We start from the raw sequence: 27,386 nt of genomic DNA, 5'->3' as shown, positions 1-27,386 counted from the left end.
ATGAGCATGTTGACAGATGTGAACACCCCCATACACGCTAAAAAGGAGAGAGAGAGAGAGGAGACATTATGAATTAGCTCCCTCTCTTTACCTCCCTCTACACCTCACACTCCTATTATTATTAAAACTCTTCCTATCAACCGGCCTAGCCGGGTGTGGGGTTCCCTGCTGTGACAACACAATGGACAGACTGTGAAAGATTGGGACTGGTTTCCTGTTAATGGAACACTTCCAGTAGTTTTTTTTTTTTCAAATCTCTGTTGAAGCTTTAGGATGAAACGTAAAAGTTCCAAAACTGAAAGATCCAGCTGCTCCAGCTGCTTTCCACCTACAGCAGAGCGTGTAACCTTAGAAGAGAAAAACATTGAGCAAACATGAAATAGATACAATCATATTTTGTGTACACTGTAATCTTATCTTTTCATAAACTGTGCAATGTAGGTGTGAAACTAGTCAAACCAGCATCAAATACCACGTGTTTGGCGACGTCAGGCCCCTAAATTCTAACTAGCAATTTGCGCAAATACTGTTTAAGCACAATGCACTGCAATACTATGTCTTCTTTAGTGGATACTGGTTTGCCTCCAACGGTGAACATTAAAAAATGTCTGTCTTTGATGTTGATATGATCATAGCAGTAGAGCATATTCCTCTCGTGCCAAGTGAGTCAAACTATGTTAAAATTAGGACAGTGCTCCGGGGAGGGGTCACACGCGACAGTTAAGGGAAAGAGGGGGTGTATGTGAGGAGGCAACGAGAAACAGGGGAGTGAAGAGGTTTTCAAAGTTGGAAAAAAAAATCAACATTTGCCTTTTCTTTTTCTTTTTCTTTTCTTTTCCAGTAGCGCTACGTCGGGTGCGCTTGGGTCCAGTCAGAGAGCGCGCACGCACCTCTCCTGGGGAGAGAGAGAGAGAGAGAGAGAGAGAGAGAGAGAGAGAGAGAGAGAGAGAGAGAGAGAGAGAGAGAGAGAGAGAGAGAGAGAGAGAGAGACGTGTGATTTCTCTTTGTACTGAATGAAGAGTTGAGACCGGCGCTGCTTCTGCTCACCTCTCTCTTTTTTTATATAAGCAGAGTTTGCATGCTGTAAATAGCCCAATAAGCCGGTTACACTTTACGTTTCACGGTAACCGTCGGTCCCGTTTGTTTTTGTGGAAGCGAGCGACCACAGCCAATGTCCCTTTGAGCGATTTTTGGACAACAAAAGCATCAGGTCCAACGTTGTTTCTTGGGGGATTCCAAGTCACACATTCATCAGTCGGGATTTTTTCCAGTGCGGAAAAGCGAGCGGCCGCGCGTCCACAGACCGCTTCGACTCCTTGCTGTCGCTCCTTCCACACTTCCACATATCCGTGGGGGGATTTTTTAAATTTTTTATAACCAAACCGAGCGATCATGGCTGCTGTAACAAGCCCGGAGACGAGCCCTCAACCCCGGGTATATTTCCAGACGCCGGGCGGCACCACGGAGGAACCGGAGATCCCCGTTCGGAAGCAGGGACGCGTAACCGTCAAATACGATCGTAAGGAGCTGAGGAAGAGACTGAACCTGGAGGAGTGGATTATCAACCAGCTAACGGACCTATACGACTGTGAGGTAAAGACACTAACAATATAACCGGCCTCACAAAACCCGATCGAACGTATCGATCAGGCGGCTCTGCTAAGTAATAGGGCTCCGTAAATCAGTTGATCAGCTCCGGGGATTGTCCGTCCGTCCAGTCCGAGAGCAAACTGTTGATAAAGAAACAATTATAGGCCCTTTGTCATTGCTTTTGGCCTAGCCTCGCGTGTTCTATAACCTATAGGATCTGGGCCATATGCTAGGATGAGGTAATGAAGATGGCAAACTAGGAGTGCGAGGAAGCTGAACATTAGCCGCAAGAAACAAAGAATTCATGTCAGACATTTCTACCAGTCAGATAAAGCCGCTGTGGTTTTACTTCAGTCCCCCCACCAACATGTATAGGCTAGATGTAGCTGATACAGCTTTATTACCTTATCATGAAATAGACAGCCTCTGCTGTTCTCTCTTCTGATTGGCTGGAGCTGTTTTAAAGCACACCTGTGAATTATTTTAATAAAGTCTTAATAGCTTACTGGAAATCATACTTTTGTCATTAAAGACATTGTTAGGCCGCTGTTTGGGGTGGAAAAATTAGCATGTTTTTTTTTATTCAATATGGAAATTTAAAAAAATGTGTGGCTGTGTCTTTGGTTACACTGTGGCCCCTGGTGCACGCCCCTTCCCTCATGTCTCGTCTATTCTAATTGCAAACTTTTATGGTGAGGGAGACACCTTATGGGAGGCAAATGAGGTGATACTGATCAGTCTGGGTGGAGGGGTCCAGTCATGCGCCCTGTCAGGGGGGAGGGGCCTTATAATGACCTCCCCTGGCTGTCGTGATGACTGAGCACAATCACACCAGAGTCCCTCTGCAACATCACACCTCAAACCGTTGGCCGTGGTGACGCACGGAGAGCCGCGCAGCTCTAATGTAACCTGGCGGCGGCTGTGGGTGGAGCTGCTGGCGTCGGTAGTTGGTAAACTCATGTCAACTCTACTGAGCTGGCATTGACCCACATTCTATTCCCAGTAGCGCGAGGAATACAACGACATAACAGGTTTAGAGAATTCCCAGTTGGCTATAGGTGAGACCAGAAAAAAAGGCAGGAGGCTGGAAGACAATTCACACATATTAGCACAAGGTCAGGCTGGTCTTTGGGGATAAAATGTTGTCATTTAACAACAGCCTCTTCAGGAGGTCCGGCTGTCTCCACATTTGCACCTGGAAGTCCAAAATCCAATCCACTGACAAACTATAACTTATTGTAACTATATTATTCCAAGCCAATGTTAAACAAGAGCGTAAATCAGTTTCCAACCCTCCTGGAGGGTCAGACACTGATACCTCTCTCATGTGAAAACCAGATTGCATCGCGCTTTCATTGAGATTTTAACGGCGGTTACTGGGATATCCCGTGACATGAGGATAGTAATAATAAAGTAGCAGGGATACTACAGAGGCTCACATGCCAGCAGAGGCGATTAAATGGCCTGGAGAGGATTTGAAAATCAATGAGCTGTGATTGTGTGCCAATGATGGATTCAGAAGTTATGGATTAAAACCTGGCTGAGTAAAAAGTAAAAAAAAAAAAAAAGGTACATTTTCAGGAGAAAATAGTACTGTGTTCTGGGTAGACAGTGTACAGCAATGAGTATTTCTCTCTCTTAATGAAGATTTATTTATTCGTTCACCCATCTCTCATTCACTACTCCACTCTTTCAGCCATGCATGTGCACGGATGCTTTATTGTTGTTAATTATTGGGTTTTTTTGAGGGTCACAAAGAGTCCAAAAAGCCCCACAAATGGTTGTCGCCATGACAGTGAGACTGAGATTGTAATGATTCGTTATTGTCAGATCACAGATACAGCATGCACTCACGAGATGGGACATGTTGATTTAATTCCCATTTTTTGGACGCATATCACTCATTCATCGCGAATGGCGATGCCTATTTTGTGCTTTTCCATCCACAGTGTTTCCACCCAGCTTTTCATTGTCCCGATCCCGTCTCTGCCTCGGCTGTTAGACAACAAAGAGATTAATTTACAGTCGGTTCGCTGATGGAGACACATTGGGCTCATTTAGACGGCGAGATGGGGAGCACGTGCTGCTAAACAGTGTAACTGGAGAGGCAGCTTGAGCCGGTCAGGGAGCAGAGTGGGAGAACCCTGTTCGATGTCACAAGACATGGAGAGATATGTTACTCCTTTTCTTCCACCTCTCTGTGTCCCTCCTTTATTTAACCTTTCACTCCTTTTCCTGCCGTGTCTGTCTTTTTGTTCTGATTCATGCCGTATTCCACATTTTCATTCCCGCCCCCATCAGTACTTCCCATCTCCCTTTATTTCTCTCCTGTCTTGGATGCTTATTTCTTCTAATAATAAAACCGGCATGGAGTTTGTTCAACAGGGAATTCATAATGAGCTATTTTCCCCACTCATATAATCCCTTTAAACATGCTACAAGCAGTCATTCCTGCCAGACAGCTTGTCAGATATTCATCCAACCACTCAGTCCGTCTATCAGTCACAGTCGCTGTGGGTAATAGTGAGGAGCCAAGCCTTGATACGGTTCCATGGCAACGAGGCTTCAATGTTTACGTTGGTTAACCGTGCAGTGGGAAAAGAAAGGTTGTGTCCATTTGGTGGAAGAAAAGCTTGGTGAAATTATCATTTCCCAAAAGCCCCTGTTTTCATTATTTTCTTTCAATGCAGGATTATAATTCGAGCCATTCAGTTATTATATTAGCAGGGCCTTTGTGAATTCCTGCAGTCGGGTGTTAATGTGGCATTTGCATTGCTGAAGAAACACACCTGGTTTCGACAGGGTGCTCAGTGATAGTGAAGGGGTGGCTTGAGTTCATCTGATAGCGCTCTGGGGGATCATTTAGACAACAAAGGGTGAGAACCGCACTGCAATAGAGCCTCCAAATCCTCCAATTCCCACTCATCTCACAGTTTATGTTAGAAACCCAACTGTAAACTGTATTAGGTTGAAAACATAAACACTGAACCGGCAGGAAGTGTTTGGATTTAAGGGGGTCACTGGGTGTTTCTTTAAGGTTAGCTGCCTTTTACGCCGTCTTTGTTGTCGTTGTTGCGCCTCCACTCTATTACTGGCTCTGTATGCAAGGTGCTAAGTGACTTCAGGGACACTCTAGGGAAAGAGAAAGTGTGTGTGTGTGTGTGTGTGTGTGTGTGTCTAGTTAAAAAAATGATAGAATTTCACACCAGCCCTCGCATCATTTCCATGGCAACTGTGCTGTTAAAATCTGAATTTGTCAGTAAAGACTCGCACTGCCTCAGTTTGCTTTGTTTTTTTGCAGCCAGTACGCTGGAGCTGACCAGTAGCTACATAGTTAACAGTGGGGCGAGTGGGCGGTCCAATCCCCAAACTCTAGGGCCCTACGTGGCCACACACTCACACACATAAACACAGATGGGGATACGAGTGAGAACAGAGGCAGGATTGGTGAACAGGAATGCAATAAACGGGGGAAGAGAAGGAAAAACAACTGGAGGGGATGGCAAGAGGAGAAGGAAAAAGTATCGGAGGAGGCAGGGATGTCAGAGAGTGTACTTCTAACACGTGTCCTCTGGCACTGCTGTGATATAATAGGAGTGCTCATAAAGTCCCTTTTTTTTTGACTGTGCTGAAAACAATCCAGTGACTTCTGACAGCTTCTGACAATGAATCTCAGTCAAACGCTCATCAATAAACAGTACAGTAATGTGTAAACGGGTCATTTTCAGTCTGCAACAACAGACAGTTAAAGAGGACATTCAGAGCAATAAGAAAACACGACATGCATCCTGGCATGTTTGTTTAAGTAAGTCATTCCGGTCGACGGACACAAATGCACAAAAACACACACGACATTTGCTTAAACCTCACACTTAAAGGTCTGAATACCAATCAGCATTACCCTGTTTCACTCGGTGTGTGCGTAAGAGGGTGACTACAAAGAGTGGTTGTTACACAGCGGGAGTGAAAGACTCCAGTGTGTCTTTGTAAACACCCCCCCCCCCCCCCCCCCACACACACACACACACACACACACAGACACGGACATGCACACATCGTGTTAATAGCTTACATGTGGTTCTACGTACTGAACAGTCCTTTTCCTGTTTGATGTGGGGGGGGGTGAGTCAGCATGTACTGTAGCCTGACCCACTCACTGACCATGTGAGCCTTTTTTCTAAGATGCGGAGTGAAGAAATCAACCGTGAGGGAGACCAAGCGTGCGTTTTGGTGAGAGTGCGAGCAAGATCGGAAGGAAGCAAAGAGCGCCAGGCGAGCGGAGGCCTGGATGAAGAAAGAGAGAGAGAGAGAGAGAGAGGGATGTGAATCATCCAGGGGAATGGTTACGCATGTTATCGAAGGAAGTGTGTGAGAGTCATAAACACGCGGTTCATAGGAAAATCATAATCATAGACAACATTAGCACACGACTTTCCCCAGAAAGTATAATCAATGCACACACCTGTTGATTCTCACACACACACCACACACACACACTCGCGTGTCTGGCTTTGGTTTCACCAAATTTGCACAATCACTTTTAAGAGATTAAGGAATGTAATCAACACATTTGTGGGGGACAGGTCTGTCAGCCAAGTTGTCTTTTTGTAGCTGACAAGAACACCAGGTTGTCAAAGTACTCCGTTGTGGGTCATTTGTTTCAGCGCAGTGTTTAAACATCCTTTTAACAAAATAGCCTGCTTCAATTTCAAGAATGCAACAGATCATGCTCGTCGCCTATCCCTAATAATATATTCTAGTACGTAAGCATGCAGGACAGTAAGCTAGCACCCACTGACATATTGTGAATATCTTTGCGTAGACGTAACTTTTTCCGATTCTTTTGCTGTTCCCGTCCGCCTCTCTGTTGTTTGTCACAACCCTTCCAGCCTGTGCTCCGTCATGTGTCAGCCAGCGTATAGCCCGCTCATACAGTACTGATCGTCTGACACCTTTCCACCGTGTAAAACCCTTCAGTATTACCAGCTAAGCCCGATTGAGCTTGTCATTCCATACCCTGTCGGCAGAGTGTAAAAGGTTTACACAAAACCATTTTACCTTAATGATCACAAGCCAAGAGGGGCGCATTGGGAGATCTATTACGAAAAGTCCCAGCACCAAATCTAATTGCAGGCAGTAACTTGTTTAATGTTGTGGGACAGTTTACAGACTCGAGAGCCAGTTATTCATACACATCGTCCTGCTTAAACAGCTGTGTGTATTGCGTGTGCACATTTAACAGCCGTCCAGTAAATACTCAAGCCGTTAAATTCTTTGCTTCCATAAATATGACGGCTGTGATGTATTAAAGCGGACCCCTTTGCTCTCCTGCTTCTTATTTTCAAGGAGCTGCAATGCCGTTTCAGACAAGCACTCTTCTCGGTCCTAACCAGAGTGCTATTCGCTGTCCTTTGATGCATTTTAAGACTGTCCAAATGCTTTTGATAGCCGTCCTGTGAAAGCTCCCGCACCCCGAGGACGTTTCTTAAAGTGAGAATGGGTACAATGGTGACATCGTTTGGTACACAGGCCAGTGTTATTACTATACGTGGCTCCAGGGTGTTGTAGCTGTAATAATGCTTTTAAATGAGATGAATATGAGGTTTTTGGTTATTTTTAATTTAATTTTTATTAGCCTCAATGCTGAGACCATGTTGAAATAATAAAAGAAAAGCCATTGTCCCAATATGTAGCAGTTGCAACAAGAGTTGGCAGCAGCTTTGGTCTGGAGTCGTTACAATCATGAAGTGTCTTTGTAAGTAAAGCCAACTGCCTGCAGGTTGGGTGAGGTAACACAGATCCACTCAGGAGTGTATTTTAGTCCCAGCAGGTGCATTAGAGCCAGTTGAGCTGTTGGTTAACTGCAGGGAAGCATGTGTCAGTATATGGCTTAGCTACTGTCTCTAATCACATGTTTATTGTACCTTATTATAAGCCAGTAACAGACTGTACAGTAGCTGCGCACAATGTCGTTTCTGTTAATACCGTATATTTTAGAGAAGCTGATGGGACTTCTAATATTATTGTAGCTTTATTGTAGCTTTATTGTTAGGACAGAGCACCGGTGCCATGTTGTTCCTATGTCCGCCATGATGTCACCGCTGTGTGAAACGGAACTTGGTTATCGCAACGTGGAAGTCATGTGACGGGATTCTTGTGCGATTAATAAAAGTGCTCTGGTTTGAAATGTCTTTGGGAAGAAACGGATGGATGAGAGATGTGTGGACAGATGGACAGACAGCTGGTAGGCAGATAGACAAATAATTAAATTCAAATTATATTTGTAATAGATTGGCAATAGAGATGATAGTCAAACTGATGAATGAGGAGGAGGAATACAGTCACTTCTGTTATTTACCATAATATATTAAAATAATGATTCATGTGGTTTGATATTGTTTAGTATCAAAACTAGTATTTTAGCTTTCCACACTAGTCGTTTGCTCCATGTGTGACACACAACACTTTGAGACACAAGTTTATTTAAAGTTGCATTTCATTGAGAAGGAAGGAACAACTGACCATATTTGGGCAAATAGTCTGATGAAGAAATGACTCATCAGGGAGGGAGTCGGGCTTTTACTCACTCACACTCACACATACGCTCATTATGTTGGAATTAAGAGCATTAAATGAACAAATCAACACATCAAGAGTTCAATCAGTTAGTGAAAGAAATGATTGATGATGTTGGGACATCCACTTTGTTATCAGGGTTGTTGTTGCTTCAGACCATGTCTTGTCTTGTCTCTTTGTCTTGTTTTTGTTTCGATGTGATAATCTGCCGGAATAATCTGTAACTGACCCAATATGGATTTCAGCCGAAGCCTTTACTTATTAGTGTGTCGCCAGTGTTCAAGAAGTCAGAGGCTGTGTTGATGATTGATCTGTATGAAAGCATTATAACGTTCTCTAATCCCTTTAGTCTCAATAGTGGCAAGAAACATCTCAGCAAAGTGGGTGAAAATAAACGGACGAAGTATTTCAATAGAACTTGAACTATAGCGCGTTAGGATTGTCAAACACTCCTGCCTGAAACTGCCAGAATGACATCATAAGTCATTCAATGAATGAAATGGGAAAAGAACAAACGAGTGTTGAGCCCCTTTGATTGTTTTAGTAGTATTTGCCAAGAGTGACATAATGATAATCAACTGTAATCCTTTGTATGCGCTCTTAATTTAATCTGCACGTAATCTCATGTTTCAGTCCAATTGTAGTGGTAATGGCTTGTAGAGGAGGTGTGTGTCTGTGTGGCCTTTCTGCATGTTGAGTTTTTTTTATTTTTTACTTGTTTGCTCTCATGGTAATTAACAATTGATGGTAAAACGGGAAAAATCAATTCAGAGCACCTCAGGCTACTTTTTTTTTTCCAGTGTTCCCAAGATGCACACACACACACACACACACACACACACACACACACACACACACACACACACACACGTCGATATCAGTCTGCGTGTGAGTTTGTGGAGCAAAAAGAAATCGCAGAAACGACAGGCTCAAGAGGAGATGTGGAGGGTGAAAGTGGGCACTTGAGATGCTGCCTGGATCACGTATTTCAGATGAATGCACGAGGCATTTTGTAATTAGAGTGGGCTGAAGAGAGAGAGAGAGAGAGAGAGAGAGAGAGAGAGAGAGAGAGAGAGGAAAGCTGCATTGGTTTATGCAAATCACTAAAAGCTGCATGGAAATTAAAAGCAAAGATTAAAAGTTAGCAGCCAAAGGTTGTCCGCATATCTGTCACTCCCCTTAGAAAAAATAGCTTCACTACTAATACTACGCTTATGCTGTGTTAAGCAAATGGACAACAATTTTTTTTTGCTCATTTGGGGGAAAATTGGGCAGCAGCGACAATCCGTTGCCCTGCCGGCACCGCTCGGTTGCCAGTGCAAGTCTTCCCGAGGCTGGTTGTGACCCTGAGGGACCAGCCGGAGTGTTTTGCCCGGGCAGGCTGCAGCACAGACATGTCCAGTCAACACACACTGAACCACTGAAGCGTACAGTCGGGCCAAACAAGCCCGTGTGTGATTCATTCAGCCGTACCGCGAGCAGATAGGACTTTGGGCAGCTTTTGAAGGGACTAAGGTCGGATGAGATAGATGTTTAGCAATATGTATGTGTGTGTGTGTGCTCTGGCGTGTAAGCATGATCCATGTCTATTAGCAGCTCTAGCTTCAGCTAACCATTTACTTCTTTACAAGATATATTTATATATTTCAACTCTACTAATGCTAAATACAGTATTGATGATATTGTTGCCTAATTACAGTGTAAGAACTACTAAAACTCCCGTGCTTGCGTCTTAACTATAGTTTTGAATGTTTTCCTGGCATCATATCAAAGTTGCGTTCTGTGTACTTGGAGCCTGTTTGGTTTGGCTCTCTCCTGTCTGAAGCAACCCACACACACACACACACACACTGGGACACGATGGCACGCCCGCATCCCTACCACCAGACTCTGGCTCCTTTTACTTTACATGACAGAGCCGTTGTATCAGGAGTCAGATAGCAGGAAGGCTGCCGAGTCCAAACACATGGAGGCTCTGGTAGGATGTGCTCAATGAGGGACATGTTGTTTTTAAGAGAACAAAAAAATGTAGGAGCTGCATGTGGCTCTACTTCCACAGAGGTGCATGTAGAGTTAAAAAAATATATATATGACAGATAAAACAATGAAGCTGTATTCACTAGTCTTCAGCCTGGTTGCAAGCAGGCTGAAGAGGTTCGTTCAGTTCAAACTGTTTCGCCTGCGGCTCTTTCTCTTTTGTTTTTCACAAGATTCAAAACAGGACATCATATTCTTCCTGGGAGGAAGTACATTCTACTGATTAGCCGCGCAATCGAGATGACGATCAGCCACACAGACACACAAACAAACACACACGAACAAATGGTGCACAATAACACACCCATGTGACGTTACATGCCCACTGCAGACTGGATTAAGTACATAGCATTGTATTGATTCTGGATTTTTATGGTTTATGGCTGTGTGTAAGGCCACATATTCATTTAAGCACCACTTACATTAATTGCGCACACACACACGCGCACACATTCCGTCAACGGCGTCCTCCTGAACAGTTTCTGTTAACTCTCACCATACACACACACTGTCAGCCGGCCACTTCCCACAGATATCGCTCTACCTCCCCTCCCCCCCTCGCTATCTCCCAAGGTCACGTGGCCTGACAGGAAGTCGCTGTGTGCTCTGGTGTTTTTAACCCCTTCTTCACATCAAGAGAAGAACAGATCCTGTCTTATGTTCTGGGGGTCACACGTTTGTGTGAGCCAATCTGCTTCTGGGAGGAAGGAAAAGGACGTGTTGGAGAGGGAGAGCCAACAATGTCTGTTATTCAAAGAGCTGCAGATTCCTGATAAGCAATCGGGTGAGGGAGATAGAAAGAAGATGGAAAGCAGCAGGCGATGACTGACACAATGCATCCCGAATCCCTACACCCTTGTCGACCCCTCTGTGACTCCATCGCTCTCATTTTCTCTCTCGTGTTCTCCCGTAAGTGGCCCGCAGCAAGGTCCAAACGCTATGCATTGCTCTGGTACAGAGTGATTGGTAGGAGAGCAGTGAGCGGTAATGCCAACCAGACAGGAAGGGCATCAAAGGAGACCTATAGATAAAGGGACAGAGGGGGAGAGCATGACAGGAAGTGGGTTCGAGCCCAGTATTTTTCCACTATTGCCATGCTGGGTTTTATCCTGTGTGTGTGTGTGTGTGTGTGTGTGTCTGTGTTCATCAGATGACAGAAGACCCAATTAGATCAGTCCCAAGGGTGTCGTGAATTACCACCTTGAGATGGCTTGCAGGCAAATTTATGGCTCAGTTTCAACTTTAAATATTTGTTGTTATTTTGACAATGAAGGGGTTTGGTACTTTCTGTAGTGTCCTTTATTTCTTTATGACATGTTTTTCTAACCCATGACCATGCACAGGTATTGCCTGCAGATATTTGCACATTATCGATCAGCACATCCTTAACTTCTCCATAGTTTTAAGTTCGGGAAAGGAAGACAAACAATGACAAATAAATCAGAAAATGCCTCCGTCCTTTAGTTTAAATGTTTTAGTTCCATTTTTTGCTGTGACTTTTTATTGCCGACAATAATTTGTGGCTCAATCCATCGGTGTTTATTTAAGAAACAGGCCTGAGCACGCATACGACGTGTGAATTCGAAGGTGTGCTTATCGGCTCATCTGAGACTCTCTGCACCCTTAGTCAAATAGAATTATGTGAATCTTTGCAGAAGCACGTTTTATCCAGAAGCCAATCTTTTTGAACCTGAGCAATGCACGGATATGTTTTTTTTTTGTGTGGGTTAAACAGGACCGTACTTATCCTTAGCATTGCACGCTGTTCTGCTACCATCTCTTCTCTTTCGGTTATCTCTCTTTTCACCGGCCTTCAGCCACACTCCTGTTTTATCCTCCTCCGTGCTTGCCTCTTCTCTCATTTCTCTCACCCTCGCCTTTGTCTGTCCTTCAGCGTACCTCAGTGGGCGACCCGTGAGGACTCTCTGTCCGTGACGCACCAATAATCCCCCTTTTTCCACAATCGCAACTAATTACAATAGCTGGTATTTAAGTATCGGGAAAGAGCTAAATGATTTATAGCTCAGGCCTTTTGTTTGGGACCATTAGACAAAGATGATTAAAGCGCAATCCAGTTTTGTCCGTCAACATGCTATTTGAGTGCAAATACGTGGAAATACTAACCAGATGCTTTGGCTTCTGACATTTTGCTTCTTGCTCTGGCGTTACTGATGTGGAGCTGTCAGATTGTTGCGTGGACACTTTGTTCTCTCAACCTGAGAGAGCCTAAAAAACACACACCGACAGCCAAACCATCTCAGCTATGCCTGTGCTCACACCGCCTGCAGAGTGGTTGTGTGAATCTGCAACTCGCCATTGTCGGTGTTCGCACATATTTTGTACCTGTGTCACGGTGCCAAGTCGACCAGCGTGGGGTAATAGTTTTAATGGACTCGCTCACCCACTCCGTTATGCAAACACGTCTAAACACTCAGCAAAAGCACTCTCCTGCTTGGACTGACCTCGATACGGTTAAGACAGAGTGGATAGAATTGGAAAGGAGAGGCACATGGTGTTAGCGTAGCATGTCATTTATTAGTGTAAATTAGTTCCATGTAGATCGCACGTCAACTTCCCCTCTGCATCTGTACTTGTTTTCTCCACAACTAGTCAATAAAACGGATTAGCAAGTAAAGATCATAAAAGTAGGAGTAAATGTGGCGTAAAGGATTCTGGTTCATTCAGTCAAAACAAACACACGCACAAGGAACTTGGAGTAAGTGTTGTTGGCGCCACACGGCCTACTTTTCCTACTCCATCCTCCTTCCTCCATCCTGCCTGCTCCAGCCATCGCTTCCCTCTGTCTCTAACTTCCTTGCCCCCCCCCCCCCCCCCCCCCCTCATCCTTCATCCCTGCATTGTACCAAGCCAAAACATTGTTTTGTCTTCGTAGCAAAACAGGCGATTGGCCATTCTGAAGTCGGACTATTTTTAATCCTGTTTAGTTGCTGCGGCGGTCGGAAAGCAAAAGTGGCCATTTATCACTCGTCATGCAGCTTGTTGGTGAAGCTAAGCCTCTCTGTAACTCTTCACATTTGAATCACTTTCTTCTACACGTGTCTTACAGAGTTTACACAGATCCCATCACAGGAATCAGCTATGTAGTGTGTCATCACTGGAAGACATGCTGTGTAATCATCGTAGGTGGCCTCTGTGACCTACTTAACACATGAAGCTTCCTACACTTTAAAGGCATTGGCTTATATCCATCTTAATACACTTAATGGCCCCCTGTATCTTCTTTTTATTAGCCGTGCGTCTATGTTGCTCATTCTGCAGATTTTTACACAGTCCTATCAGCATTTGTTTAGCGGCCGTTTCTCAGATTTTACGCTCACATCCTCTTTATATCAGCATAGTTCATCTTTCACTGTGTGTAAGCCTGTGTGTCTCGCACGTAAATCAGGTTTTTTTTTCTGATTTGAAGCCAGAGTACTGTGAAATCAAATCAATCTAAAATAAAAGCAGTTGACACATGACGTCTCGATCATCACTTCCCTTTCCAGAGATATTTACAGAAGCCACGATGGGCCTTTTTGCGTTAAATACGAGGGCACTGACCTACTTGTGTGTGTGTGTGTGTAGCTTATGTTTTGTCCTGCGAGGAAGCTGTATCTGGTATTTGGTCTGTCCGAGCCTGCAGCAGCTATACACGGCCCCCCCTGTGAGAGGAGTAGTTCCATGACCTACGCATGCACACAAATACGCTCTCATACTGTCACATCGCATTCGGCTCCGTCCTGCAGGCAGCCTCCAGACGGACAGCGTGTCTGCCTCATTGTGTCGGTGTGGGAATCGTATTCGCAAGCTTGTCAGGAAGAGTATAATTAAATTCAAAGACCACAATAAAAATTGGGTCTGTATGCTAGTTTGTTTCTCAGAGGGCGCTAGTGGTTCAGACTGAAAAGGGCAGACATCTTGCTTACATGCAACATCAACAGAACCACGAGGGGAGTACTCAACACGACGGGATGAAACTGTGAACATGTTATTCACGATATAGTCACACTCAGAAGTCAAAAACACAGTCACGGCTTTAAATAAGCGTGGGAATTATTACATGGGCCTTTTAAAAATAGCGTTTGCCTTTTGTTCAGTAGTCTAGAGTAAGTATGGCATTAAGATCATTATAATAAGAGAAATGGATTATTCATTGATGATACAAACTATCATGAATAGACCCTTTTACAGCCGACCTCGCTATAAATATGCGACCGCATGTTGGCAACGGACGTAGCGTTTTCGCCCCCAGCCGTCCACACGAGACAGCGAGCTTTAAACGTTGAATTGAAAAGCGTTACCAGCATCAAAATGTCTGGTTGTTGCATGTTTGGGGGGGGGGGGGGGGGGGGGGGATTTAGAATTGATATTCCAACAGCGGACTCCCGTTCTACAGAATTCCGACAGGCTCCCGGCCGCTTCAGAGCAACAGGTGTTACAGTTTATTGAGTGACCGTGTTTTTATAAGGATACCTACATGTTCTTTTAGTGTTTAACAGCTGCCGTCACTTCGAGCAACCACGGACACATTCGGCCGGAGAGTCACCAGTTTGACATGGTCACTCGTTAAAACGCCATTTTCCTCCAGAGCTATTCAACACGTTGACTTCCACTGGACTGTTGACATGCTCATGTTTGTGGGGCCCATTTTAAAAACTGAATAAAGTCAAAACTCTGAGTCTATGACCTTCTGTACATGATCACGGATAATGCAATTGGAAGCATCTAGTGACTTGTTTGCTCGTGATTTCTCGCTGGTGTAACACTGTACGCTATATACTTGCTAATGTATTCTACCCACTCGCTAATGGCACGCAGATCTCGAAAGTCAACTTGTTTAGGTTGCTTTCTAGATCTTTGCATAGTCTTGACAAGCTATTGCACTCTTCCGTACTTCCTTTCCCCAGAACTGAGTACGTCATCATTGTTTACAAACAGAAGTCATTTCCTATGGAAGGTTAGGAAATAAATGATCATTCCTCCAGCAAACTTGAACAATATGTGCAATCTTGTAGAGGTGCTGAAAAAGATTCCTGGTTGATTTGCCTCTTTTGAATAGTTCCACACTGCTGCTTTGTTCGCTGCTTTGTTCGCCGTCCTGCGGCGTGCGCCAATACCTTGTAGGCACCTTTCAGTCCAGATCACATCTGCGGCCAACAGTAAAACCCTCCAGACTCCAGACTAGTTCAGTAAGTCAGTCTGGAGGATTGTTTTGGAAATCCTCCCTCGTGATTCCCTGCTTTCTTTGTGTCTCCTCTCTGAAGCCTGTCTTCCGGCCTTTTTCAAAATCCCTCCCTCCCTACTCTCCCTACTCCCCCCCTCAGCTGCTCCCTCTTCTCGATATGCTCCTTAACCTCTTACCTTCCTTCCTCTTTCCGTTCCCTTCCCCCCTTTCAGATTTAACAGTGAGTCTCTCAAATTATTTTCAAGTAGCTGTATCAAATGGAAGTGTGTCGCTTACGCTTTTCAGGAGCAATCCGTGCGTTACATTTACCTTGAGGCTACGTCGAAGAGACACAGAGTAGAAATAAAATGCTGTTAATATCAGAAATGAATTGTTCGGGAGTTAAAAATAATGTAGATTTATTCTTTTATCTTGAATGCGCGGTTCCTTATCTATTCGTTTCCTTTGTGTCGTAGCTTTCTTTACTAGCAGCACATGGAGCCCACATGTGCAGATCAGTCTTTGTGTCAGACTTCACTCCCTGTGTGTGAGTGTGAGTGTGTGTGTGTGTGTGTGTTAGCAACAGACACCGTCAGTATGTCTGCAGTGTAAGAATTCGTGCACCTTTGTGTCCGTCTTTCAGAGCTTAAATTTGGAAATTCTGTAAGAGACCAGCTTATGTGTCTGTGTGTGAAAGAGTGTGTTAATAGTGTACCATGTGTGTGTGTGTCAGTATTTTTGCACTTTTTTGCCAGCGTTGCTGCTTTCAGCTTGTGTGTAATGTCAACCTGGGTGTCCGTGTGTGTGTGTGTGTTTTTTACTCTGCTGACAGTAAGTCTGGTTGTCACCTCCAGTCTCTATCTCACACACACAGGCTGTCCTGCTCAGAACTAAATCCTCATACCCCGCCTTTTACACACACACACACACACACACACACACACACACACACACACACACACACACACACACACACACACACACACACACACTTCATCCAGCTCAGACTTATTAATGCTCATTTTATAATTCTTTAATCCATGTGTGTGTGTAACAGAAAGGATGTGTGTGATGTTGAGGAGAAAAAAAAAAAGTGCAATTTGGTAAATGTGACACACAAATGCACACACACAGCATGCTGTGCCTGTCTGTCTGTGAGTGTGTGTGTGTGTGTGTGTGTGTGTGTTGGAGTAGGGGGCAGTTGGGCAGGTGCAGAGACAGCTGGTGTGGGCAACTCTAACCGAGGGGGAGGACGAGAGGGAGGGAGAGATTCCTAGAGAATGACATGAATATAGGGTAGCAACTGAGCTGCAAAAGAGGGGGAAACGAGTGTTTGTACGAGAGTGTGTGTGTGTGTGTGTGTGTGTGTGTGTGTGTGTGTGTGTGCGCGTTGCTGCCAGTGGTGAACTGCTTTGATAGCACACACTGAGCTAGTGTGCTTGAGTGGGACAGATGGAGAAAGAGAGAAAGAGAGGGAGACTAGTGAAGCACTTTCCATAGAGCGACTGATTAATGAGAAGAAAAAGTATTGATTGGCCTCAGGGAGGAGGTGTGGTGAGAAAGGGAAAGAAAGGAACCAAGATGAACTCACAGCGAACTCAGTTTCTACTTTCACTCATTTACTGAGCCAAACATCTCTGAGCTAGAAGGCAAGGGTGCTCTTAACCTCCATATTAGAGGTCAGCTTATCAGTATCAGGCCTTAATTGCTTTTGCTTGAATTAAAAGTCTGCATTTTCATTTGTTTCAAATTGAATTGCAAGCCAAATTATTTTGAGGGGATAAAGTTGTTCTCTAACTTCCTCTGCGGTTTCTAAACATCAACGCTGATTCAAAGGAGCCAATTTTAAGATCTGCAACGGCGTGTTTTCTCTTTAGACGTGACAGTCAGCAGTTTGCGGGCCAGCTTTCAGCAATGCACTTGCTGCAGATATGAGCTGGCGTCAAAGCAATACTTCGACGATTCCAAAACACGGGCTGACATTTGACATTGATTTGTCTACTTTGCGATAAGCGAAAGTGTTTCAGTTCCTTATACTTGTATATATGTCCAATACTGACACACTCAACTCTGTGTTTGAGTGCGTGCGCATTCATTTACACACGTTTGTGCTCTTCTGCAGTCTTCACTGTTACCTGTTCATGTTGCCGTCTCCTTGCCTGTTTCTTTGTCTCTCTTCTCTCCGCCGTGTGCAACACTACGAGGTGATGGACGGCCGCCGCCCTCTAGTGTTCACAAATGGACATGCATCGGTCGCTTTGCACCACGTCATGCAGCCGGACAGAAATGCCATGACATAAACACAGGGAAAGAAACCCTCATCAACCGTTCTATTCTTAGTCCATGTCCAATGAAAAGAGGTTGACTAATGGGTGTGTCTTAACTTTTACTCAACTTCATGCCACGTGCTACAGGAAGAGGCCATCCCAGAGCTGGAGATAGATGTGGATGAGCTGCTGGATATGCCCAGTGACGTTGAGCGGGGAGCCAGGGTCAAGGTAAGGAAACAAACATGCAAGGACACGCACGCACGCAAAAGACAAGATACATATTCAGACTGTCTTTTATTGTTTTACAGGACTTACTGGTTGAGTGTTTTAAACCTACTGAGGTAAGATTTTTTTTATCTCCCTTCCATCCTCCTACCCGCTGACACTTTAGATTAATGCACTGTGCATTTTTTCGTATTTCAGACTTCCCCTCATGTGTTTTGTCCCTCCTGTCTCCCCGTAGGTCTTCGTCTCAGAGCTGCTCGACAAGATCCGAGGGATGCAGAAGCTCTCCACGCCTCAGAAGAAATGATGGCGTCCTTCCTCTTCCTCCCACATCCTCCCCTCCACCTCAGCCCTCACCTCTCGTCTTCCTACTGTGCTTTCCATCTTTATGTCAGTTTTCTTCCATTGAGTATTTTCATGAAATACTTCAACTAATCCTTGTTTCCTCTTTTTCGATACACCCTCCGCTCTAAACCCCCGTTCCTGTTATTCCCCTCCTTGCCTGGTTCCGGCCTCCATAGTTCGCTTTTACCCTTCAGCGAAGAAGAAGAAGTAAAGAATGCATACTAGTAAGCAGGGGAAAACAACAAGTGATTCATTGGTCTTTATCCAGGCACGCTCCTGTCTCTTTTTCCACTCCTGCTCCTCCTTCGCCCTTTGTTTGGCTTCACTCCTCTTCCTCATCCCGCCCTCGTACCACCCTCCATCTGTCTGAGGAGGAAGAGAAGAGGAGCCGAGATGAGACGAGACCCATAATTACCGAGAGTTGGGCGGCCACGAGGTGGGAAGAGGAACGAGAGTCTGCAACAGCCAAGAGAAGGGTGGAAGGGTGAACGGTGGAGTTGGAAACAGCCAATCAGCTTGAAGCAGGGCCTAATCATTGCGTTTGTCTCGACCAATGAGATTCCTTATTTCCTTATTTGTGAGGGGGTTATTAAACTTGTAAACGATCCAGCTACCAACCACGGTTCTTTTGATACTTTCTAGTTCAGTTTGAGGGCACGGGGATATTCATTTGACTTTAGTTTTTCTGTAACTTTTTTTTTGTTGGGGGCGGGTCAGTACAGTCGGAGACATTTGCTACAGTGGTGCATTTAAAGACTGTCCTTTTTTTGTATGTGTGTGTGTGTGTGTGTGTATGTCATTTTGGTAAGAAAATCTGAACCTCTGACCACGAAGAATAATGTGTGCTACATCTTTAGTCCAACAAAGAGGGAAAATTTGATCCCTGGAATTAGCGGTTGAACCTTAAAAAAAAATAGTATGTTTTTCTTTCCTCAAATGCGTAGTGCAGAGTCGTAAGAGTGGCTCTTTAGAAGCCTACGCTGTCCAGCCTGCACAGGCAGACGTCTGTGAGTTGCTAAATGCTACGTGCGCGTGTTGCTACATAATGTACAGCAACATTCATAATAGGAGTGTTTTTCCTGGCCTGTATATTCTGCTGTTCTGTTTGACAATTTAGATTTTCGGTGTAGGACTGGTTCCTGTTTTGTTTTTTTCTGGATGCATTTTGTCACACATATACACACACACACACACACTGACAGTCCGACAAGGGGACCTAGAACAAAGCTGCCTTTTTTTGTTTCATAGCCCCTTTCTATGTCCTTTTCACACTTAGAAATCATTCAGCCCACCGCGTAGTTTTGTGTTTGGCAGACGTCATTTGAGAGCAGTCACACGTGGGAACTGAAAATGTCTTTGGCGCTCCGTGTTGGTGGCAAGACTTTGTAATGTCCTCTGCCTGTCAGTAGACCCACCAATGAGACGTCTGAATGGGAGGGATAGAGGCCACTGTTTTACATTGAAGCTGTCTAAAAGCATTCACCCTTCCTTTTTCTTCTTTCTTTCTCTCACTCACACACACACACACACAGGCCACCCTTGGGGGCGGAGAAAACGGAAACGTATTAGAAAACACAGCTGCCTCTCACGCAGATGTGCACACACACACACACACCAAGTGCTGAGAGAGAAAGGGGGAGAGAGTGGAGAGAGAGAGAGAGAGACAGGTCCGTTGCTGTCACAAGATCTGTGTTTCCCCGCCGCAGCTGCCAATCATCTCTGAGAATAAGCCATCTGTGTCTCATCCCGAGCCAATCAGATGAGAGACTGAAGCCAGCCGGCCTATTGGAGAAGCAAAAGCATTTGCTGCGAGTCCTGTGACCAATTGTGAACACCTGCGGTGACAGCAGACCTCCGCTGTCCGTCTCCTTCTCTGTCACTGCCAACACACACACACACACTGGCCCATTTCTATCTTGCTGCTCTGTCATTACTCCCCGGCATCCCCTCTTTCCTTCTCCTCCCACCCATTTCCATCGCTGTTGTCCACCCTCCCTCCCTCCATCCTTTCAGTTTACTTCCCTTTTTTTTTTCTTTTTTTTTTTTTTAAACAGATGTTGCCTTAGGTATTATTTATGTTACACAAACCAAATAAACGGGAGACATTCATTTTTAAAAAGGTTACGCAAACTGCTAAACGCGCGCGTTACCGAGCGTGTGGAGAACCTTGGATTTTCTGTTGCTCCTTTTCTTTCGTTTTTGAAAAACAAAATGAGATTCTGTTGTTTTTTTGTGGTTGTTTTTTTAGAAGTGAGTGTTTAATACTTAGGCCTTGATACAGTGATTTTGATTAGATAAAACAATGTTCTTTACATTTACCATTTGAATACTGGTCTGTTTTTATTGTGATCATGACACTTCTTGATGCCCCGGCCTTGGATTACCACGTAGTAGAACAAAAAATCCATTCAGATACATTTTGGTGCGATTGCTTTTGCCTTCCTGGTGGGGTTTCCAAACCCAGCACCGTTGGCTTTTTTGGAGGCATCGGATTGTACCAGGCAAGCTCAATCAGTAGATGAATTTGAGTGGATTTTAATTCCTAAATCTGGGTTTGGATTATATATCTTCTTAGACTGTTATTGAGAAGTCTGTTTTTTTTACTGTTGGGGAAAATTGCAAAAAATATATATACTGATTATCATAATTGAGGCTAAATACAAGAGCTAAACCATGCAGATTGAAGGAGCGGAGATGTTTTTTGGACAATGATTAGATTAAACCAACAAACAAATGTAGCAATATCAACAACAGGTCTTGTTTTTGCCCAATTTTGTTACACTTTTATGCAACTTTAATAAAAACATGTAAAATGGACTTGTTTGTCTTTGTTTATTGTTTGTCAATTATCTGCTTCAGAAAACCCAGAGATCTTATACAGATGATTGACAGTATATTAGCTTGTATTTAGTTCAATCAAGCCTCTAAATTTGATGTTCGTTAGTGCGTGCTTTTTTAATTTGTAAAGATATAGCAGGTAAATAATTTAAACTTTTAACAATGCCTCTGTTGCATTAAGTGTCCCTGAAACTCAGTGACCAGCATACACAATATGAGGAAATGGAGTGCAGACATAATTAATGGCATTAGTTCCACCTGTAGGTTTCCTGCAATGACATGCCAAAATGTCTGCCATGAAAAAGGCCTTTTGTCCAAATGATGTGAATTCCACTATTATCATCTCAATGGCTCTCTGGACATTTTGTGTTACGTTGGTGCCATCTTGTGGTTGATTGCAGTATGCATTTATACCACGACGCAAGAGTGGGTCTGTATATTGTGTTCTAATTACAGAGAGATAGATGGGCACTTTATTAATCCCACAAGGGGACATTTGTTGTGCTACAACAGCATTTATAGGTACAGGGAAACTGTAAAGCAAAGCAATAAAAATAACAGAGTACAAATATTAAGTATAAAAAAGTAAGAATGATCCTTAACACCTGTAGCATGATGGCTGAGTCCCATAAGCTAATGATGCTTCCAAGAGTCAAGACTTTATTTTTATATATATATATATAAATATAAAAATGTGTTTTGAATACACATTCAAAATGTGCATCGTTTTAGTTGCGTTTTAATTTAAGCCTGTAATCATTGTATTTGTTGTAATGCATGTGTAATATGACCTGAGAAGTCTGGGCAGCATCATTATATTATATTTTACTATATTATAGTAATATTGAGATTGAAAAAAGGGAGCTACGCGGTACTTTTTATGAAGTCCAGCCTATTGGTTAGTTCTGCTTGTTAGCAGCACTAAACCGGATTATGATTGGTCCACTAAACCTGCTTTAGCGTTTTGATTGGACACGCGACGTCTGGGGGGAGGGGCTCCTGTCGGTCATCCCGGGTCCTGCATTACGGCTCGACGCTGATTGGTTGGATTCACGGGTTGTAGAGTCCGGCAAAGTGTCGAACTGAAGACTTGAAGTGAAGAGGAAGTACTTTTTTTTTTTTTTTTAATTGGAAATATAGAAAATGATGCTTTAACTTTCTAGTGCCGAGCAGCGGGAGAAGGTGAGCAGACTCGTGTGGTCACTGTCATGTCCGGTGAAAAAGAGGGTTTTCTGTTTACAAACAGCGTCGCCTACACGGACGGATAACGTTACTTATAATCCATGTACAGTTGGAAGATACGGTCAGAATGAAAGCTACGCTGGCGGTGCTTCAACGTTTATGACATTTAAACGCTGATTATATTGTTAACTACCAAACGGACAGAGAACATATTCGTGAATGAATCAACTTGAACGGTGTTGACAGTGTGCGGAGTCGTTTCGTCGCTGTGTGGTTTCAATGGCTAGCTAGTGATGCACTTGACTTCACGGTGCTTTTTATGCCGGTAATTTGACGTGAAAAAGGGGCAACAACGAGTCTCGTTAAATTAATTTGGGGTTGTAAGTAAAAGACACCGGAGGTATAACAGCTTCGGACTTAGTTCGGCTCGTTATTTTTAGTGTAAACACCGCCGTCGAGTTCATAACGTTCACTGTTTTACTGTATGACATCACGGAAGCTACCACAAGAGAGGCTCAACTGAAACAGCACTTCCGGTGGGTAACAAAATAAAAGTCCTGTTAATGAACGTAGAAAAAGTTTGGAGGATAGAAAAAGTTTAGGCTCCGTTTGGAGTTATTTTCCATAACGCGCTACTAACAGCAGTGTGAGGTGAATCATTTTAATTGTGTCTTTTTTTTGCCTTCCGCCAAACAAAATCGTTAAATGTCCCGTCTTGTGCTGTTTTTCTAGTTTGCTTGACAGATCCCCGGAAGCCACACGGCAGCTCGATGTGCCGCGGGCTTCACAATGTTATTCTATTCAAATTATTTTCCAACTGCACAGTAAGCTACAATCCACAACCAAACCACGGACACGTCTCTGTTTTACCAACAGAGTTGTATCCCTTTGTCTCCTCTCTGTTCTCTTCTTTGTGGCTTACTATAATCAACCCATCTGCAGTGTCGTCATTCGTCAACATCGCCCATATTGAGCAAAATAACACAAGTGACTGATAACAGTGTGCAGCAGAAGTGAAAGCTAAAATAGCTATTTTAAACCTATTGCCCACAATATTTCTAAATTTAGTTATCCGTCATTTTAAATGTGAGTACATTTACTTATTCAGTAGTGGATGCATAAGATGTGTTGTTTATACCAAGTATTGCAATTGTGATACTTTTGACGATAAGCCTTTTTACATGTTTCTTTTGCAAATTAGGACATGCGACACCTTTGCAGTTGTGCGTGTAATTTTTAGTTAACTCTTAAGAAAAAAGCTAAATAAATACATGTAATATGAAGCCATTTCACTTAGAATATTTAGACTTTTGGTGGTGGGAAAAATGTTAATACACAACCAGAGACCTCATCATCATTCAACAAATAAACAATAATGTCTAAATAAATGAACAAACGTTGGAACAAATGAGTAACCCAGTTTACCAAATGACAATCACTGATCAATGAAGCAGCTCAACAAGAGAAGGAGAGGTCAACACACCGTGGTATAGTCTGTGTGTGTCTCTGCATGTGTCTCAGCCAGCCAATGCCCGCCCAACCCCATGTGAGGGAGACGGAGGAGGAGATGGAGGCAGAAGGAGAGTCGCAACTCCCCGAGGCCAACGGAGAGGTGGAGCAACCGCGAGAGGATGACAGAGGAGGAGGAAGAGGAGAGGACACCATGGAGGACAGCGCAGAGGAGCGGGACAGCGACTTGGACGATAGTGAAGATGAGGAAGAGGAGGAGGAAGAGGAGAGTTCAGGTAAAGCGAAGTGAAATGTTGTCTGATTGAAGGCAATGTCACTTTTTTTTCACTGTTTCTGTGTCTCTCCCTGTCCTCTGTGAAGAGATGGATGATGAAGACTGTGAGCGGAGGAGAGGAGAATGTCTGGATGAGATGCTGGATCTGGAAAAACAATTTCAAGAGCTGAAAGACAAGTAAGTGGAAACAGGAGGGGTGAAGAAACTTGACACTGTGCCTCCCCCCTGGTGTGATTTGAAATAATCTCAATCATTAGAAGAATTGCAGAAGGAAAGAAAGAAAGAACGGAAGACATAATTCACCGTGTGATTGCAGGTTGTTTCGGGAGCGGCAGAACCAGGTGAAAGTGAAGCTGGACGAGGTGCTGACAGGGAAGGCTGGAGAATACAGAGAGCCACTGGTCGCACTCCAGGAAAGCATGCAGATACAAACACAAGTGGCTGGTAAGTTAAAACACACAAGGACGCACTGCAAGTCACTTTGACCACAGTGGAATGATGCTCACATGATGCACACAATATGGGTCAATATTAGGAGACACGGCACGATTAGCAACATGTGTTTTCCAGCAGAGATAATCGTGTGTAGGGTATAGATAGGAGTTTCCTTAATTTAATTCAATGTGGCTTTCTTGGCATGAAAGTAAAAAAAAAAAAAAAAAATGTATGAATATTAACAAAACAAAATAAAAATATATATAAAAAAGTATTTTTTAAGTTTTCTCAATGTCTCAAATAGCATGATACAACACCTGGCCACTGGGTGGGGCTTCAACAAACATTAATCTCTGTAGCAGAGTGAAGGGAGTTAGGAGGACCCACTGTGCTAAAATATAATCTACGGATTGAAGGGTGAATGTGGCATAAACTATAAATTGATTAATTTCGTCTTTCTTAGGGAATGTCTTACTTCTACACATAAAACAATGTCTTGTTAAGTTTCCTATTCTGCCAATTCACAGTTCCTTTAGCTGTTCAATAGGAAGCGGTCTGTGTTGGGCAGCTTGAAATCTTTGCTTCATTAGTGAGTGGGTGTTAAATTACAGCTAGTAATACAAAGGTGGTTTAAAAGATTGACATGCAGTCAAACATGATAATAACAAAATAATCTAAAAGTCGCCCCACTCTGTCTTTAACTGCAGGAGTGTACAGAGAGCTGTGTCTCCAGGTGATCCACCACAAGTACGAGTGTGAACAACAAGGAGCAAGGCAGCACCTGGAGGTAATACACACACAAATACACCATATACTGCACACGGACACTCGCACAATGCTATTGGAGAAAATCACTGCAAACCTAAAAACTGTGCATGGGTTTCTGCCTGCGGGTTACAGAGTGAGCGGACGCTGCTGTTTGATGCCATGAAGTCCGAACTGCTGGAGAAGATAAGAAGACTGGACGAGGACAGACAGAATATAGACATCACCTCGGGTACAGGCGAAAACGTCATCATCAGTATCAGTCTTGTTGATTTAGAGAAGAAAAATCTACCGTATACTTTAACTGCCATTACTAATGTTTGGACAAAACACTGTTGATATCTTGCTAAACATTAGAACCGTGGTTGCATACATTCTGCAAAGTTACGAGATAAATAAAAACAGTGGAATGCAATGAAAGATATATCTTCTCATTCCAGAGTGGAGCGATGAGATGAGGGGCAAGAAGTGTAAAAGGAAGAACCTGCTGAGTGGGTCAGAGAGGAAAAAGAAAGTTGCTCTGGTTTCAGGTAAAACTTCACCTTTTCTGATTTATTCGTCACCTGCCGACCTCATCGTTCTCCCGTTAGCTTTAAATCTGACACAAGCAGTATGTGTAAGTCTATTTGCCTCCTGCGGACAGGCGGTTCAACTCGACTCCCTCTCTGTCTCACAGGGCCGTTCATCGTCTACATGTTGAGAGACATCGACATCCTTGAAGACTGGACCGCCATCAAGAAGGTAAAACATGAGAAGCTATTTCAGCTCCCACTTTTCTTCACCTTAATAGAGTGTAAGGTCAACACTGAAATTACACTCAATTAAGGTAAATAGATTCCCTAATGTCAACGCTACATCATACACCACAAGTAACCAGCTAAATGAATCATAGTTACATATATATTATGGTAAATTTGTCTCCGTGTGTTTTTCAGGGCAAAGCAGCACTGTCACCATTAAAGAAGAAAGTTGAAAGTGAGTCTGCCCGTCCACCTGTTTGCATAAATATACAAACTCCATTTCTTTCTTCCTGTAAGCCCTTTCTCATTTCGTCTTTCAGAACGGTGATAACAGGAGGATCTCACTGAAGACCAGCAGCAAAAACCAAACTTCACACACACACTCACAACATTCCCAGCTACTTCCATGAACAGTGTTGTCTCCTCAAGACCCAGAAGATGGTTGTGTTGTTATTTTCCACACTTTTGACCCTCAGTGACCAACCACCCACCCGACTGCTTGTTTGTTATCTATTGCTATTTAAAATAAGTTCTTAATGATGTGACAACCATGTATTTATAGAATGATTTATAACGGTAATTAAAATTGTAATCTTTTGTGACACAAGGTTTCGCGTGTTCTTGCAATCGATTCCTGCTCCAGGTTTGGAGGCTGTAAAAACGGGACCACAGCCAGGATTTTACAATTACTGACGTCATCACCCACCTAAAGAAATGTTTTGAACTTTTTCAATATATTTTAAAATCACACAAATACAGTGCGTTTATAAGTATGCTCATTCCGACTAGAGGATGTAGAGGGCAAATGCATAATATTGTGTATACACCAGTGTTTATCAATACTAAAGCAGCACCGAAAGTAACAACCCAGTCATTACTTGAACCTGAAAAATGTCCTGTTCATCTTCAAAAGACAATTCTAACACAATGTAGCTTCTTTACATTCTATGTAAAGAAGCTACATTCTATTAGAATGTAAAGAAGCTACATTGTGTTACAATGTAGCTTCTTTACATTCTAATAGAATGTAAAGAAGCTACATTGTATAGAATGATTCTATTGAAGTTATTCCTTTTTAAATGTTCTAGACGAGTCACTAATCACTTTAAAAGAGTGATTATAGCTGATTTAACTTACAGACATGAGATTGATCTTCTAATGTCACTCTCTTTATACAATGATATAAATTCATCCCCGTTTTATTGATATCTTACGAAAAGTTACTCCTCATTTTTCGTGCGTTTTTCCTGCAAAAGTCCAGCAACATGAGTCAGTTTTCGCTTGTTACATGCATACTGTCTTTTCAAAATAAACTTCCATCTTCACAGGAAACAACTAAGGTTTAGGCGATGAAACTACTTAGTTAGGTTTAGGAAAAGATCGTGGTTTGCGTTAAAATATCTACGGAAGTGGCGTTGCTTAAGTACGGAAGTCACGTCACAAATAAATCAACATTGGCTTCTCGTTTCACACAC

The 27,386-nt window shown here is 43.4% G+C and overlaps 2 protein-coding genes across 3 annotated transcripts; both read left to right on the top strand.

Annotated features, from left to right (window-relative positions):
* Positions 1–892: 892 nt before the first annotated feature.
* Positions 893–21,024, top strand: ppp1r14bb (protein phosphatase 1, regulatory (inhibitor) subunit 14Bb). The gene is made up of 4 exons (XM_076086923.1): positions 893–1,593; positions 17,782–17,865; positions 17,946–17,978; positions 18,101–21,024. Exons 1-4 carry the CDS (start codon positions 1,393–1,395, stop codon positions 18,167–18,169), a joined length of 387 nt encoding a protein of 128 aa, XP_075943038.1. The 5' UTR covers positions 893–1,392; the 3' UTR covers positions 18,170–21,024.
* A 1,051-nt stretch (positions 21,025–22,075) lies between these two features.
* brms1 (BRMS1 transcriptional repressor and anoikis regulator) lies at positions 22,076–26,518 on the top strand. Of its 2 annotated transcripts, XM_076086921.1 has the most exons (11): positions 22,092–22,227; positions 22,960–23,051; positions 23,749–23,972; positions 24,058–24,148; positions 24,288–24,415; positions 25,114–25,193; positions 25,307–25,403; positions 25,612–25,701; positions 25,848–25,912; positions 26,107–26,146; positions 26,232–26,518. In XM_076086921.1, the coding sequence occupies exons 2-11, from the start codon at positions 23,017–23,019 to the stop codon at positions 26,237–26,239; spliced, it is 858 nt and encodes a 285-aa protein (XP_075943036.1). In that variant the 5' UTR covers positions 22,092–22,227; positions 22,960–23,016; the 3' UTR covers positions 26,240–26,518. The 2 variants fall into 2 exon arrangements, with proteins under 2 accessions (XP_075943037.1, XP_075943036.1); XM_076086922.1 differs by lacking the exon at positions 22,960–23,051 and having other exon boundaries at positions 22,076–22,227.
* Positions 26,519–27,386: the final 868 nt, after the last annotated feature.

Source organism: Anarhichas minor, unplaced genomic scaffold, assembly GCF_050575085.1.
Source record: "Anarhichas minor isolate MPS153535 unplaced genomic scaffold, ASM5057508v1 ptg000009l, whole genome shotgun sequence".
Classification (NCBI taxonomy): Eukaryota; Metazoa; Chordata; class Actinopteri; order Perciformes; family Anarhichadidae; genus Anarhichas; species Anarhichas minor.
The sequence above is the reverse complement of the archived record's forward strand: the minus strand, read 5'-3'. Positions and strand labels throughout refer to the sequence as shown.